The 17,017-nt window shown below is 42.9% G+C and overlaps 1 protein-coding gene across 4 annotated transcripts in view; it reads left to right on the top strand.

Moving 5' to 3' along the window:
• The window catches only part of Nfia (nuclear factor I A), a 345,107-nt gene that overhangs the window by 280,962 nt on the left and 47,128 nt on the right, over nucleotides 1-17,017 (top strand). For all 4 annotated transcript variants that reach the window (XM_057783547.1, XM_057783548.1, XM_057783549.1 and 1 more), the window contains 2 exons: nucleotides 7,616-7,794; nucleotides 10,232-10,397. In XM_057783547.1, the coding sequence (XP_057639530.1) occupies nucleotides 7,616-7,794; nucleotides 10,232-10,397 (345 nt within the window). The remainder of the gene's footprint in view (nucleotides 1-7,615; nucleotides 7,795-10,231; nucleotides 10,398-17,017) is intronic.

Genomic DNA, 17,017 nt, shown 5'->3' with positions numbered 1-17,017 from the left:
CAATAGCCATAGCTGTTTGGTGCTGTTAAACACATTTCACATCGGCCACCATGGTAGCTTAGGGATTTAGTGTGAGAATGTGGTCATTTCCGAAACCCTGGCAGGATAAAGGCTGGGGCTGTGTGTCAGACCTTAACCTACTCCATGTCTATAAACCTTGAATATCCTAGCCAGCAGTCGAGATCTGCCCTGTGGCTTATTTTTAAAAATATTTTTAATGACATATACTCTTTTGTTTTCCAGCCTTCTAGATTTTTATTCGATTACCACGAACCATTCATACTGAGTTATTTGTAAGCATGATTCTAGATACTGTATTTTATACACCTACCCAAATTTAATTTTGGCCTCAGTAAGTATTTCCTTCAAGTCCTATTTTGAAATGAGAGAACCATAGGAAAGGGACATTGTCCATTCTTGTAAGCCATATAGAAGCAGAAAGTAATCTAACACCCAGGTTTCTGTCTAAATAGGAAGCTTTCCCAAAAGATGTCCTTGGTCCTAGGACAGCATGTTTTGTGCTAAGTCTGTGCTAGCCATCTAACCAGCATACACCTTGGGGCCTTTCAACAGAGAGATGAAGGTTCCCATGTGCCCATGTTAGGCGGCTATTTAGAGAGCATGCTCGGAATCTGGATGGGTCAGGAGGCAGCCTGAGTGACAGATGTGTCACCACAGTGGAAGATGAGGCCAGTGTGAACAGTCAGCCATTAGCACCCAAGTTCTGAGCGCTAAGTGGAAAAGTGCCTGGCAAGATGGCCGCATAGTCCTACCCATCTAGGTTGTCTCAGCGTGAGTTTCAGGCAAGAGCAGATATTTAAAATATCGTTGGCCAGAAAAGAAGCATTTCAGGTTTTTGAACATAGTTATTTTACTGTAAGAGCAAAGGCATTGCCACTGCTAATACTGTGTCTGCATTTCATTGTTTGCAAAATTAGTTCTAAGACCCTTATGTCAGACCCATGCTGTTGCTGATCTCAATATCCACATAGTCCTGTGTGTGGAGAGAGGCAGAGAACCGGAACTTTTTACTCCACCGACCTTCACCCTGTGTGTGGTACAGGCTCTGTACAGCCAGAACTTATCTGAGGATATGAGAATGAATTCCAGTCTCTTTTTTTTTTTTTTTCTTTTTTGGTTTTTCGAGACAGGGTTTCTCTGTGGCTTTGGAGCCTGTCCTGGAACTAGCTCTGTAGACCAGGCTGGTCTCGAACTCACAGAGATCCGCCTGCCTCTGCCTCCCGAGTGCTGGGATTAAAGGCGTGCGCCACCATCGCCCGGCTGAATTCCAGTCTCTTAACTGCGTCCCAGTATCCTTTTCTGTAATGGGGATATCAGCACAAGAGACTGTTCACTGACTGTTGTGGGCTCAGAAACTGCATCAGGTGCCACACACCAAACATACACAACCTCACAGCAAATCTATGTGGTATTAGCCTCCATCATAGAGATGGCATATAGAATCATAGAGAGCTTCAGAAACTATAGTTTGAATTGTAGCAGAGAGTGGGCGGGGCTAAATTTTAAGCCCACATGTAGGAGGTGGAGGAAGCCCTGAGAGAGTGGAGTCCTGAGCAAGTGTGCATTGTGGATATAGACACAGCCTGTGGAGGGCCCCAGTGCCTTCGCTCCAGAGAAGTGGCAAAGCCTTACCTAGGTAAGGGTCCACAGAAATGGCAAACTTTCCTCCAGAGCCGTGCGTGCGTTTATGAACAACTGGTGAGTGTGTGCAGATTGCAGCTTCCTCCTCCCGGATGTCTACAGCTGAGACTGCTTGCACACAGACCTCTTACTCAGATTACTTAACCCCTCTCCCTGTGCGGCACCCCTGTTGTGGCAGTATCAGACCCCATGTGATCCCAGACTTCCTGTGCATGTGTCTGTGTGTCTGTCCTTTCTTCATTCCCTCGCCGTCCTTCCTCGGGGTTCCAGGACGCAAGCTGCGTGGGTCTTGAACACTCGAGTCTATTACTCCAAGACCTCTGGGTCTTACATTATGCTGCATTCCTTTTCTGACTTATATGGTGAGCTCGGAATGCCATAGATGGGGGCAGCTAGCCAAGGCCAAAGCGTGCTAAATAACTGTGAAGAGACACGAGCAAAGGAACGTCAGTGGAGGCCTGGAAGACGTGCTGGTGGCCTTGGAAGCACCAGAAGCCTGGGGCTTCACAAATGGCTGTTAAGAAGAGACAGAGGGAGCAGTGACTGACTGCAAAGCTGAGAGGGGGTTAAGGATGAATGGAATCACATGAGTCTGTGCCAGGGTAAATCCAGGCCTACTCTGTATTTTGAAATGAGATTTTATTGACCATAGTTTCACCCATTAGTTAATGGCTTGTCCAGGGCCGCTCTGTAGCACAGAGTAGAATATAGCCACAGACCTTCAAAATACCCTCCACAGACTGGAAGTCTCCATTGCTGTGCTAGACCAGAACCCAGAGCTTTGGAGAAACAGAACTTTTTCTCCAGAAGCTGTGGATTTGTTTGTTTGTTTGTTTACCTGGTATGTGGCGAGAGATCACGTGAGAGCCACAGCCTGTCTGTGAAGGCCAGAGGAGAACTTTGTGGAGTCAAGAGAAGCATTGATTTTTATGTACATAAGAATGTAAAACAACATTGGCCTCTCTTTGTCGGAGGAGAGGAGATCTGTTTTTCCAAGAGACATACACTCTGAGCTCCCAACAGAAGATGCCTTTGATCAGTCGCCGGCTCGGAACCCTGCTGTAGCAGGCTGTTACCCTCTCTGCAGCATTCACATGAACACTCTGCCACTTTGCAAAGCATCGTGCAATGTGATGCTTTCTCCTCTGCCTTTCACATGCTTCTCGATGACACTCAAGGTACGGACGAGAAAAATGTGAAGAACTCTCCCTTGCTTTGAGTCACACGCTTTGTTGCTTAGAAAAGGCTCAGCCTCCTGAGGGCCTGAGTACCAGTTCCAATTCCTCCTTTCCTGAGTCTGTTAACATAAATCACACAGCCCCAAACTTCTCAGCTTTCGTAAATTGCAGGCCTGATTCACGCATGATTTATCAATTAGAGCTGTGGGCCATTAGGATAGATTTCTCAGCTTCAGGTGGACTTCAGTGGGTTTTATAGTGTTGGTTTAGAGTTTCTTCAGAAGCTCAGTAGTTGACAACCCAAATAATACAACTTCCGTTTGCCCCTGTGGAAGGAAGGCTTTTTGGTTTTAGGTGAGATTTTTTTTTTTTTCTTAGAATTTCTTCTCCTTTTGAGCTTTGCCTTGCGGGGTGGGGAGTTTACTTCTAAGCAAGAGTATTCAGGAGTTCTCAAAGCCACTCTTTCTCTGGAAAGAGTATTCCAAGCTGCTGCAGATGCATGGGTAACAGTTCCTCGTGACAGTCCAGCAGAAACAACTCGGAACCTCAGCTGCTGCCCCTTTGATTACTGGGAAGGCCACGACACTCTGCAGATCTTGGATTTCGGAGCTGCGCTTCCTTCATTCTTACCAGCAAAGAAGCCTGTATCTGCAAGCATGCTGCACTTGAAGGAAGAGGAGAATTTATGACTCTGTCACCTTTGGATAACTTCCCTGTGGAACCTCTCCCAGCACAGGCTAGGATCTGATGGCTGGTGCCCGAAAACAAAAGCTAATAACATCTCTGTGTAAGCTGTGAGAAGCTCCAGTGGTTCATGGATGAGGATGAGGGCAATGGCAGGGCTGTGCAGAATGATATGCTTCAAGACATGATGGTTTGGCTTTAGGAGATGGAGATATGTTCTTAGGATTTGTTAGGTTGGGCTTCAGAAGACTCCTTGGAAATAGTGAGGAGAAATGTCTTCCTTTTCTAAGATTTTAGTGAAGTGTGAGGATACAAGGTCTGGTCACCCACCCCAGTACCATTCTTTCTATGTGGTCTGCGGTCACATGCACATGGCTCAAGCGTGTGTCGCAGCCGTCTCCTCCTTTCACTGGACGGGAAGACCATGCATCACTGTCAGGTCATGTGTCCCACCACATTGTAATGGCCTTGGCCTTCTCCTTCCCAGGCTGAGTCAATTCTGATTTTAAAAGAGGAAGAATTTTTGAGTTAAACATATACTTAGTTGTGTTGGACTTTTAGCCTTTTTCTTCTTCAAATTAAAAGAGATAATTTTAAATAATTAGAAAGTTCTGGAGTCTGGGGAGGAAGGAGGCCAGGCCATTCTGCCTGACCATAAGTGATTACTGGACCCTTAGGAAATCCTGTTTCTGAATGTGTTTGTGATGACGTTGTTTGGGCCGTCGCAGAGAAACCTGTCCCACTTCCTTCCTCTCCATTCTATCTGTATTCCCAAGTTGTTGTAAACCAGGTTGGCTACTACCTACGGTTAAGCTAGCAGGGAGAGGCACTCAGAGGGAAGCATTTCCGACAGGCGTGTTGCCCCTGTCGTGGGGTCCTAAGAGCTATAGACCCCAGAAGCAGCCAATTTGGTAGTGTCTTTTCATTCACAGTATTGTATTAACTTCAACATGGATCCAGATGGATGCTCTCCAATAAATTGTAACCGCTGGAGAAAAAAGCCTTTATTGACTCTCAAGTAAATAATGCACATTTTAAAGGATCTAAATATGCATTTACATAATGCACCATAATTTTTTATTGTGTCAACTATTCACACACACACACATCCATAAGAGATGTTTCTCGTCATCAAAAATTTGGACTCATAGCCACCTGTGCTCTCCATCAACACCGTGGCAGCTTCATCGTGGCAGTTTCTTTTCTATACACCTTCCTCCAACCATCTCAAAGAACATTTAATGACTTAATTGATTGATTTAGCTCCAGTGACTCCTTCTAAAATGATTTGAAACAACTTAGATCAAACTTAGGTATACTTACAACATCAAACCCAAGATAAAAGGGAAGGAAAAAAAGTAGAGAGGGGAAAAGAAGAAAAGACGTTGATTAAATCTTAACTCTGGACTTCTCAGGGCCTCGGTGTCCAGAAGAAGATGAAGATTATCCAGAGAAACACCAGGGATCCAGTAATAATCAGCAGATCTTTGTGACATCTATAGCAGGCTTCTGTCTGAGGAAACTAAAGGTCATGGCCTCGAGCCAGCTTGCTCCCATCTACATTGAACTGATGACTCTGTCCCCAGCAAAAGAGGCTTAAAGAGGACAACCCTGTAAGTGCAGACTCAGCAGAAGTCTGATTTAGAACCTCGGGCCAGATGACTTCCTGGAATTAATTAAGAATTAATTGATCCTAATCAATCAGTCATTATAGAATTAATTCTATACAGTACCACAGGCTTGCACTGAATTCTGCACCATAAGGAAAAGACGGATAAATTGCTACTGCTAAAATGTAATAAAGAAACTGAAGTCTGAATTTACTCTGCTGCTGATTTTCTTTTACATCTTTAATAAAATAAGTTCAATGATGTTTATTAACAATTCACAGGGAGAGTGCATGGCACTGGTGAATTATTTCTTTAACTTTTATCTACTTAATCTTTACTCAAGGCAATGTTTTACCTTGGGCAGCACACTCCTGTTGGCTACCACCATTCCTTATCTAAACGCCACTCCGCACTTTCTGTGAGAACCTGAGGCGATGCCACTTTATCGTCAAGGTCAGTCGCACAGGGCTCTCAGCAATGGAGTCATCACCTTCGTGTTTGACTCGCTGCAACAGTGGAACCTATAATGTTTTTCAGCTCAGGACATTCCTGTCCTCGTTTGAGAAATGAAAACCTGCAATGCTAACTAGAAATGGTTCTGTCAAAAACAGGGATCTGGTCAATGTTTCTTATACCATTAGAGACAACTGCATCATGCTAGAAGAAAAAAAGAGTCCTTTCGTTCTTTAAATCCAGTAGCACAATTTCCAGGGGAAGAAGAGTCCAGGAGCATTTAACTCTTTAGCTTCTCAGTGTTCACTCCGAGATGATAATGAATTCCAAGATTTATATTTTGTTGTAGGTAGTCTTAACTCACAACTGTTTTCCTCCATGTTTTCTGGCTCTTCATCAGGGTACAAAAACGTATTTTGTCCTTGGAAAATTATATGGTCATTTTTCTTATTTTTCATACTCCTTTATTTAAACATTTAGTGTGCAGCCAGCAAATATTTATCAGTGCCCTACTCAGTTCTGAGTGAGCGACTAAGTCGATAGCAAAGCTGTCTACCAAGGCAGGAGCAAACAGAAGAGTAAGTGGGAGAGGGGCAGTGTGGTAAATTCTGATTTCAATAGATTGTTTGTGATGTCCTCAGCTGTATGATTAAGGGCAAAAACAAAGTTTCTGGTTTATCCCAACGTTGTCTCTTGAAACCATGATGAGAACCTCTGAATCTTTATTGAATGAGTTCAAGTGGCCTGAAACCGATGGTTTTACTTGATTATCTGGAAGCCTGGGGTGTCCTGCTTCTACTCCAGCCTATATTTCTACTCTAGTAACTCTAAGGGTTGCTCTGATCCACAACGCCCTACCCCTTTAGGTTATAATTTTTTAAAAAATACCCTAATTCTCAGGAGACCCCAGTATCAGTAGGCATGCATTCCTAACCATTCAGTGGGATGGTGGGAAAAAGGAGGGGCTACTGAACTTTGGATTCTCTTCAATAGTATGAATTTTTCTTGGTATTCAGAAAGTCATATTGTCTAAAACTGTGGGCACTTGTATGTTTTTCTTTGTAGGAAACCCTTCAGTTTAAAGATTCAAACTATAAAAGGAAGGGACCGGGGCAGGCATGTGTCCCGCTTATCTGGAGTCTTTTCTCTTCTGATTGGACTTGTTCTAAGTGTTATCAGCCCCCTCACACAAAGCCCTTATCCTCTGGCAGGTCTTGGCCATCCTCTCTCCAATTTAAGGACAAAAGCATTCCTGGAAAAATTATTAAGATCTCACATAAGCTTTTTTATCTAATGTAATCTTGTACAAATGATATTTATCAGGGTTCAAATATAAAGGAGTCGTTGTCTGAATCTCTTATCAGATTTATGGCAGAGAAGCAACCTTTCACGGAGTTCCTGCCTGCTCAGCCTGTAGCTGCTTTAGCTTTGAAAGGGCAACAGAGAAAAATGCAACATGAACCTTCCACCGTAAAGTGAGGCACCCAAATTGCATGGGTTCATTAAGTGATCATTTACTACAGACTTCAAAAAACTCGAGTCCTGAATTAGTCCCTAGAAATTTCCTTGAAAGGAGTGTAAGAGCTTTAACAATGAATTATTATCTATGAGTAGCTCGGCATGAAAGGGGATCCATATGTGCAAACTAGAATTTGTCAAATGTAATGTCGGTTAAATCAGGTCTAATCTACCAAATACATTTTTTATTGCTTGCTTCATTAAAAAGGCTCTTAAGGTAATGAATAATCTTCATCTTCAACAAGGATTATTAATGCCTTTATAACTCACGTCCGCTGAACATAGAGAGGCAACTTGAAATTCTATCCTACGCTAACCTCCATGTTTGTCTTAGAGCCTTAGAGGAGAAAATCCATCAGAAGTGTCCAGCGCTACATCCTGTCACATGAGCAGCTCTGTGAATTGGGCCTGGAGAAGAAATAAAAAAAAATAATAAAAAAGAGGCCGTTGGTTCGGCTGTGCAAGCCGCGTTCCCCATAACCCTGATGTGTCTTGTTTTGTTTCCCGCAGCGAGTCCACATGCGACGCCTTCGACGCTCCACTTCCCAACGTCACCCATCATCCAGCAGCCTGGGCCTTATTTCTCACACCCAGCCATCCGCTACCACCCTCAGGAGACGCTGAAAGAGTTTGTCCAGCTTGTCTGCCCTGATGCTGGTCAGCAAGCTGGACAGGTGGGCTTCCTCAATGTAAGGAAAAATCTTTTTTTTTCCCTTGTATTTCTTTAGAAATGCTAACCAAATGTAAAAATAATAAGGAGACCGTGTGTGACCACGTGGTTTTGTGTCCTAACGTCATGCTGACTGACTGCAGGCAAACGCCATATTTATTCTAGATTATGGGAAAGTTAACTTGCTGCAGGAGTGATTGGCCAGGGTTTAAAATCGGTGTTTGTGTTAAGTTTGCAGCTGTCAAGCTTATGGATATAAATTGTCTGGAGAGGGAACCGTGTAACCTTTTGAGTTCCACCTCCAGCATTCTAGCCCCAGGGTCATACAGTTAGCTAAATAGAAAGACCGAATAATTTTCAGTCATGTTTTGGGGTAGTCGAGAGAGGTAGGGGGCAAAGGAAGGCAGATGTTTCAGATCAACCAAGTTGATTAAAAAAAAAAATGCAGTCTTCTAACACTTTAGATCCAGTTGACCAGTACTTGAACTCAAGATGCTAGAAGCAAGGTTTATTATGGTTTGTTATTTCTACGAGTAGTTATCTTCTCCACTTATCCTCATATAAAACTGAGCCACGTTCAATAACTACAAATGAATGTTTTCATTTTTCTCAAATAAACCAAATAATCACAATTTGAAATAACATTCCAATAGTAAACGTTATTTTATAAAATCGCAAATTTTATTACAAATATAAAGCTATATGTTTACAATGAATAGCTGTATCCCAAGGCCAATAGCAATAATAATAATAAACTAAGACCAGCAGAAAGCCATATTTGATTTCCTTTTCTCATAATATCTATGCATGCAGCCACAGATTAGCCATAATTCTTATTGCCTGGTTTAGGATGCTATGTCGCCCTGCTCTGTCGCTGGTTTTTCTCCCCTGCAGAAAGACCTGATTCTGCAGATTTGAGCCAGCATAGCAGCTTTGACTAATGTCTGGCGATCTGTTCACAGATACATTTCTGTCTAGACAACAAATCGATACGGTGCCTTTTTTTTTCATTTTGCTTGTGTATTCATTTGCTTCACTTATTCTAAAATATTCACGTGTGGACGTTGGGTCCACACAGAAATTATACACAAGCGAGGATGCTAGTAAGAGTGCATAGCCTTCTGCTCATCAGACAGCATCCGGGGAATCACAGGCGAGGATGCTACCTAGTGAGTGTGCACAGCCTTCTGCTCATCAGACAGCATCCGGGGAATCACAGGCAAGGATGCTACCTACTGAGTGTGCACAGCCTTCTTATCGGACAGCATCCGGGAAAACACACTGCAAATACCGCAAGTGCCGATGAAGGACTGAGCCTGCCTCTGCAGAATTACTAAGTTTATTCTTCAAAGCCCAGGACAATAGGCTCTCCTTCAACTAAATTTTGGTTTGGACCTGCTGTCTACATACGGGCTATTGCTGGCTGTAACTCGTTACGGAAAGCCACTTGGGAAATCATGAAAACCTGAACTGGTCACTGGTACCAACTCTGACTTCTGAACATCCAGTGTGGTTTCTTTAATGCCATGACATCATTTTCTATAACTGCCAAATGCCCTGCTTTGCATTTTGACCAGAATTTTACAGGGTTTGAGAATAGTCTCTCCATAAGACTTTTTCAAAGACTTTGAAAATAAGTGTTACACGTTCTCTTCTGAGGGAAACTTGACTTTGCTAGAAGCTGTTCTGTGACTGTTCTAACACCAGGCAGCCAGAAAAGGACAAGTTCCATGGCGTTCGCTGGTATAAGTCAAATCAGAGGTGGTAATTTTGCTAATAGAAATCTGATAGCCAGAGCCGGGCGGTGGTGGCGCACGCCTTTAATCCCAGCACTCGGGAGGCAGAGGCAGGTGGATCTCTGTGAATTCGAGGCCAGCCTGTTCTACAAGAGCTAGTTCCAGGACAGGAACCAAAAGCTATGGAGAAACCCTGTCTCGAAAATCCAAAAAAAAAAAGAAAAGAAGAGAAATCTGATAGCCAAATATTACAGTTTTTGTGCCTATTTCTATATGATATCTGAAAGAAAATATCTATGTTTCTTGAATACAGTTTTTAACTGTCTTAGATCAACTTTAAGAAATGAAAATTAAAAATATCTATATATATATAGATATATATATACATATATATGATAGTGATCATCATTTTACCTATATAAATGCCCATGGAGGAATAACACCTCAGTCTAATAAGAATGCAGATATTAAACAAGTATTTTGTATTTGTTTTGTAAACATTTTGAAATTGTTGGTGGAACTGGTTATTCAGGGACGGACAGGTCTAAAGTGCTCCTAGATGCGACCCTCTGGGGAACAAACGATCAGTGTGCTTCCAACAGCCTGAATATTTGTGATGTGCCTGACAGGCACCTAACAAGTCTTGCTTTGCAGGAGGAGCTAATAGCTGACATCTGTTTATTCTTTTTCTTGTGTGTGTTTTCTCTGAACCCCTTGCAGCCCAATGGGAGCAGTCAAGGCAAGGTACACAACCCATTCCTCCCCACCCCAATGTTGCCGCCGCCACCGCCACCACCAATGGCCAGGCCTGTGCCTCTGCCCATGCCAGACACCAAGCCTCCGACCACATCAACAGAAGGAGGTGCAGCCTCCCCCACCTCACCGAGTAAGTATGACCGAGACAAGGCGCCGGTTACTTACCATGCTTTGTGCACCTGAGTTCACACTTAAGCCTTGTCCCTTGCTGTGCAGGCTTCAGCAATAGGCACAGATCCCACCGCTTTATCTATAACATGAGCTGGCAGAGCCCAGATCCAAGTCACAGTGAATACCACTCCCGTCTGCTGTCAAACCACACCAGATATGGAGATGATTGGGTGCAGGTGGTAGATTAAGATGCTGTAGCTACATACTGAGTACTGGGAACAAGGTAAAATCTAGTAAAGTTTGTGTATTGCTAGAGTGGTTTGCATAGAATACTATTTCCATTATGCCCTAAAAGCATCTGCTTGTGCATATTCTTAATAACAAAAGGGTTGGTTATCCCTAGAAACGTGATGAGAGATAAAAGTTCTATGCCTTATACATGAGATAGGAAATTGTCTAGATCAGTGTGTCCATGCAAAGGTGTGTGCATTGAATGCTGTGCTAAGAGTAAGAAGGGCCTGATAAAAAGTCAGCTCTGGAAGCCATGGTCGCCACATGAGGAGACTTGGGAAGGGAAGGAGAAACAGAGTGGGGCTGAATGGAGAGAGAGGACCTTTGACTCTTCTCTCAACATTCTGGGAACACTTAATCATATACTAGAGGATTCTGACATCTTATATGGTGGGAATGATTGTTTGATGAATTCCACAGTGAGAAATTCTCCAGATATTTCTTGGTATTTTTGGAGATGGAAGGGTGCTAAAAGGTGTGAACACACAAATATAGCCTCTGTTCGTGTCTGCAGTGACGGCAGAAAGAGTGAAGGCTAGAGATGCCCAGTGACCTGGTAGCCTGGCTTTGAAAGGTGGTGTGATGGGCCCTTCCTCAGTCCTTCAGAGAGGATGAAAGTGTAGGGATGGGGGCAGTGGCAGTGCCCTGGAGAAAGCCCAGGGGTGGTGGCAGGGTGCCTCTGATGGAAGAGGAAATGAGAAAAAGATGGAAGAACAATCAGGAAGAGAAGTGGTAAGGTCAGGAACTTGAAGAACAGTTGAATGGAAGGGAACAGGTGGAGGGGTGTTTTGCAAACATAAACAAGCATTTAAATAAGAAGGCCCCTTGGCTTTCTTCCCTTCAATATTGTAATTAATGACATTGGATATAGAAGAGAAAGAGCCAAAAAGGAAAGACAGTCCTTCGTTTAGACCATAGTCACTGGAATTGGTTCTGGAAACATGGAATATAAAGTGACTTTGCATCCCTTGGACATGATCAGAGAGTGAACTTTGTATTGTCTAGTATTTCTTTGGGTAAATAGAGGACATTGTGCATAAATTCTTCAGCAGAAGGACAGAAATCCAGGGACAGTTTGGAGAGATAGACATATCTGGTAATAGATGGGTCAGTCTTACGCTCATCAGCAAAGGAGAGAACCAGTATCTGTTAGCGTGGAAAGGAAGCTGCTTAACTGTGAACCATTGGCACATCTCAGAAGCAAGCTGGGAAAGAGGTAGAAAACTAGTGTTACTGATGGATAAGAAGTTAAGAGGAAATTACACTTTTTAATAATCACGTACTTTCTTAGAAACTAAAATTGCAAGATGGTTCGATTTGTCTGTCCTTAGCAGTTTATTAGAGCTTGCCCGCAGCAGGAAGCAGCATCAGTCAAGGTGTTCCATACAATGCTCAGCATCCCGACAGCGCATCCAAAACTGAAGCTTGTTTCAGAGAACAGTGGCAGATACTTTTCTATTTAGGGGTTTGGGATTACTTGCTGTAGTGAAGAGGCGGGCTGCGTCCCACCACCCAGCTAGCTTTACACCCGAAATAATTACACGGAAACTGTATTCTTTTAAACACTGTTTGGCCCGTTAGCTCTAGCCTCTTATTGGCTAACTCTCACATCTTGATTAACCCATTTCTAATAATCTGTGTAGCACCATGAGTTTGTGGCTTACCGGGAAGGATCTTAACCTGTTTCCATCTTGGAGAGGGGAGATATAGCGTCTAACTCACTTTCCTTCTTTTTAGCATTTTGTTCTGTCTACTCTGCCTACCTAATTTTCTGTCCTATCAAAGGGCCAAACAGTTTTCTTTATTAATTAACCAATGAAAGCAACAGATAGACAGATGACCCTCCTCCATCAACTTGCAGTAAAATAAGATTTTTTTTTTCAGTTAAAAAAATAAAACAGGAAATCAAGCCAAAGGCCTCCTCTGTTACCAACTTTTGGGAGGTTTCAGCTCCCTCTCGATGGGAGTAGCATTAACTCCTCTGCCCACTCACAGCAGGTTATCCGGGAGGAAGTAGGATAATAAGCATGCTTTCTGGCTGACTAAAGGTCAAAGCAACATTTTTAATATCATCTAATAATGAAATACAAACGGATGCCAGCCTAGAGAGGAGTATGTGTTGCCTCTGGAACTAATACTAAACTTTTCAGTATGAGAAAGAAAAAAAAAAAAACAAGGCAGATCTGGAAAAAATTGCCTATAAAATAAATATATTTTAATGGGAAAAACCTGTCCCCAACCCCTTAAAAACCAGGGAAGTGGGAGTGAGGATAAAGCTGTACTCTTTCCTAAAAAGAACTTTGATATTTTTATATGTGTACAGAGCCATTGCTTATACTGTGTGCAGCTGTATAGCATGTGACAGATAGGATCCTTGACCTGTGGCAGAAGTTCACACCGTGTGTTCCACTCTCACTGAGAAGCTAGTAATGTGGGTTTCCATCCCCACCGAATGAAAACCTCTTCTCCATTCATGTTAGTGAACGTCAGCTGGGTGCCAAAAATCCTAAGTGCTAGACTTCTGCACCTAGAATAAGGGATAAAAGTGTTCTGAAAATCTTGATCTTATAAAGATTTTATTCCAAAGAGGAAGAGAGAAAGCAAACAACACAGTAAGTAGGACACACAGGTAATGTAAAACAGTGACCCTTGTGCGCACACATCCATAAGCCGTTGATGGACAAGGGGCAGTAGGGTAGCATGCAAGTGGGGAACAAGACCTCCAAGCCCTTTGACGTTAGAGAAAGGCCCTGGTGGGGTGGGACCTGATACCTGGTAGGTAAGGATCAGCCAAAACAGTCTGGTGTGCGTGAGGAAGTGGGGACAGTGAGAAAGTTGGGAGAGGTGATGAGGATGGAGGAGGACCTTGGATACAGGATGCTTGTTGGCCAGCATCAGGACCTGGACATTTCCTGCAAGTGAGACTGTCAGCAGAGTAATGCTTCCTAAAGCCTGCACATTAGTAGAAAATTATGGAGGGCTTTGTTGAAATAAGTTGCCAGGGGAGGAGCAAAAACAGGTCATGATGGATGTGGTGGGTGTCGTTTACATGCCAGCCCCTATTCCAGACCGAGGGGCACCAAGGTAAATGAAACAGATAAGAACTTTCATCATGAACAAAACACACATGAATTAGGAAGCTAGGGACCAGCAGATGAGTATGGTGGGCATGCTATGGCAATCACCCAGGTGAGAGCTGTCCATGCACTGACCTAGGGATGGGGTTTGTAGAAGCTGTGAGAAGCTCTCTGACTCCAGGCGTATTCTAAAGAGAGTTAATAAGCTTTGCAGAGCCATCTGATGTGGATTGAGAGGAAGGGGAGACATGACCTGTAGGGCTTTTAGCCTGGACTCCTGAAAGGATGAAGACAGGAAGCTGATAGGAAAAGCCATTCTGGAGAGGTGGGCACCAGATGTTTGAGTCCATCAGACCTCCCAGTGTTCAAGCTAAGCAAAACTTCCTGCGGATAGCAACCCTGGGCAGGTTGCACAGTATTTTAGGATGCATCATCTTTTTTATTATTATTTGCTTGTTTTGTTTTTGAGGCATAGCTTTTCTGTGTCTGGCTGTTCTGGAACTTGAACTGTATACCAGACTGGCCTCAAACTCCCAGAGATCCACCTGCCTCTGAGGTGCTGGGATTAAAGGCATGTTCACTACCACCTGGCCCATCATATTCTTAGTAAATGACTTCTTTTCAAACATACAATATGACATGAGGTTTTTGAGATTCTGTGTGTAGTGGCACATGTCTTCAATCCCAGCACTCTAGAGGCAGAGGCAGGTGGATCCCTGTGAATTCAAGGCCACTCTGGTCTACGGAGTGAGTTCTAGCCATCCAGAACTACGTAATGAATTTCCTCCACCCCTTAAGAGAGAGAGAGAGAGATTTCTATGAGTCCTCATGCCATAGGTTGGCACTAGCTCATCCCACAAAAAATGGAATTTTCCACACTTTTTTCCTAAAGTAAAGATTGGCATCATAACATGAAATTAGAATGCAAAGGAGAAAGCACTTTTAAATTATGGTGGGAGATAAAATATGCATATTTTCCTTTGTTAATTAATTAAAAATCAATTTAAGGTGCATAAAAAAGCTCATAATAAACATTTTTCTCCTCCATTCCTTCTTGGTTATGAACTTTTGATTTTTTAAACTAAAATTCTATTAAAGTAGAAGCATGTAATAGCAAGTAACATTTATTGTTTGTTTTTATGTATCCAATGAATCTTGTATCTGTTTCATTCTGTAAATGAATATGCACCTATAGCCGAGAGGATAGCAATTATCTCCCACAAGCACATAAGTGTTTAAATCCAACAGCACGTGTTCGATGCCTTCTGGTGAACCAGAGCTCTTCCCCCACGTGTGTTATCTTCCTACCACTCCTTTGAGGTCAATATTTTATAGACAAGACAACTGAAATGGGAAAATTAAGGTTACCTTGTCCAGTATGATGTTCTGATGGTAGAATGGTGGGACCATGTTCTCTCTGCTACCGCAGACTGTATGCATGTATGTATGTGTTATGTATGTATATATGTATGTATGTATGTATGTATGTATGTATGTATGTATCTTAGTCAGGGTTTCTATGGCTGTGATAGGACACCATGAACAAAAGCAACTTGGAGAAGAAGGGGTTTATTTCAGCTTACAGTTCCACATCACAGTTCATCATAGAAGGAAGTCAGGGCAGGAAATTAGAGCAGGAACCCAGAGGTAAGGGCTGAAGCAGAGGCCATGGCAGGCACTGTATACTGGCTTACTTCCTCATGGCTTGACCAGCCTCCTTTCTTATGTAACTCTGAACCGTTTGCCCAAGGGTAGTACCATCCACAAAGTGCTGGGTGCTCTTACATTAATCATCAATCAAAGAAATGCCCAGTAGCCTCGCCCACAGGCGAATCTGGTGGGGTTTTCTCTCATTGGAGGTTCCGTCTTCTCAGATGACCAGGCAGCTTAGGGAGAGAAGCTTGAGAGGGATGCCACAGAAGAGCTGAGCTCTCAGAGGGGCACAGGTGCTTTAAGAATCCTTTTACATGAAGGACCTCATTTCACCCTCACATTAACCCAGAGAGGAAAACTTCCTGTTCAGCCGATTGAAGAGAAGACAAAATGAAGAGATGAGGTAACAAGTGTTATAGGAAATGATTCCCTCCCAGCCACTTTGAAACTGGACTCCCTGTTTCGCTGTGATGTGAGACTCTGAAATAGCCTAAAACTTCCTTTTCTGTAGCAATGAAAACTCTCTGTGGAGAAACGTGAAAGACCTTAGTAGTCACTGGTACTTATGTGTGAGTATGTCTCATTAGCAGAGAACAGAAAATAAAAGATTTGGAGGAAGACATAATGATTATGGTCCATCTTTAAGAGAAATGGTAGATTATAGTTAAGAGAAAACCAACTTAGTGGATCCATTTCCCAAAGTACTTTTTCACAACTGATGTCTAGACTATATTATCCTTTTCTAAATTTTAAAATGTCTACTTAATAAAATTTGGCATAGAGTCCTGTGAATTTTTTTAATACCACAGATTCTTGTAACTGTCAGCATACACAAGAGACAGAACAATACCAAAAACCTCCTTGCCATTTTTGCTTCCTCTCAAGGGAGTATCTGATGTACAGCAAAACATACTTTACCCTTTTTCCATTAATTTTAATCTCCTTACTAATACTTCTGTTATCAGCATGGTATATGTGTGTGAGTGAATGAGAGACAGACAGACAGACACAGACAGAGACCATCTTGTTATGTAGCTCAGGCAGGCATGGAGCTTTTAGCATTCTGCTTCCTCCATAGTTCACAGATTACAGGCATAAGCCACCACTCCCAGTTTTTCCATTATAGTCTGATTTTTATATTCTTCTGCATTAGGGGATCGGGAGTGAGGCCAGTCTTAGTGTTCTACTGCTCTGAAGAGACACCATGACCATGGCAGCTTATTTTTAAAAGCATTTATTTGGGGACTTGCTTAACATGGCAGGCATGATGTTGGAGCAGCAGCTGAGAGCTTACATCCTGATCTGCAAGTTGGAGAGAGAGAGAAAGAGAGAGAGAGAGAGAGAGAGAGAGAGAGAGAGAGAGAGAGAGAGAGAGAGAGAGAGAGAATAGAAGAATGAGAATTAGAAATGGCATTGGATTGGATTTTGAAACTGCAAAGCCCACTCCGAGTGACACACCTCTTCCAACAGGGTCTTACCTCCTAATTCTTCCCAAACAGTTCTGTCAACTGTGGATCAAGCTTTCAAATATATGAGCCATCCTTATTCAAGCCATTGCAAGGACCAAATACACAGTGTTTAGTCTATGAAGAGAGTGGCATCTGAAGGGAAAGATCCA

This window comes from Chionomys nivalis, chromosome 11, assembly GCF_950005125.1.
Source record: "Chionomys nivalis chromosome 11, mChiNiv1.1, whole genome shotgun sequence".
Lineage (NCBI taxonomy): Eukaryota > Metazoa > Chordata > Mammalia > Rodentia > Cricetidae > Chionomys > Chionomys nivalis.
Note: the sequence above shows the minus strand (reverse complement) of the source record. Positions and strands in the feature narration are given on the sequence as shown.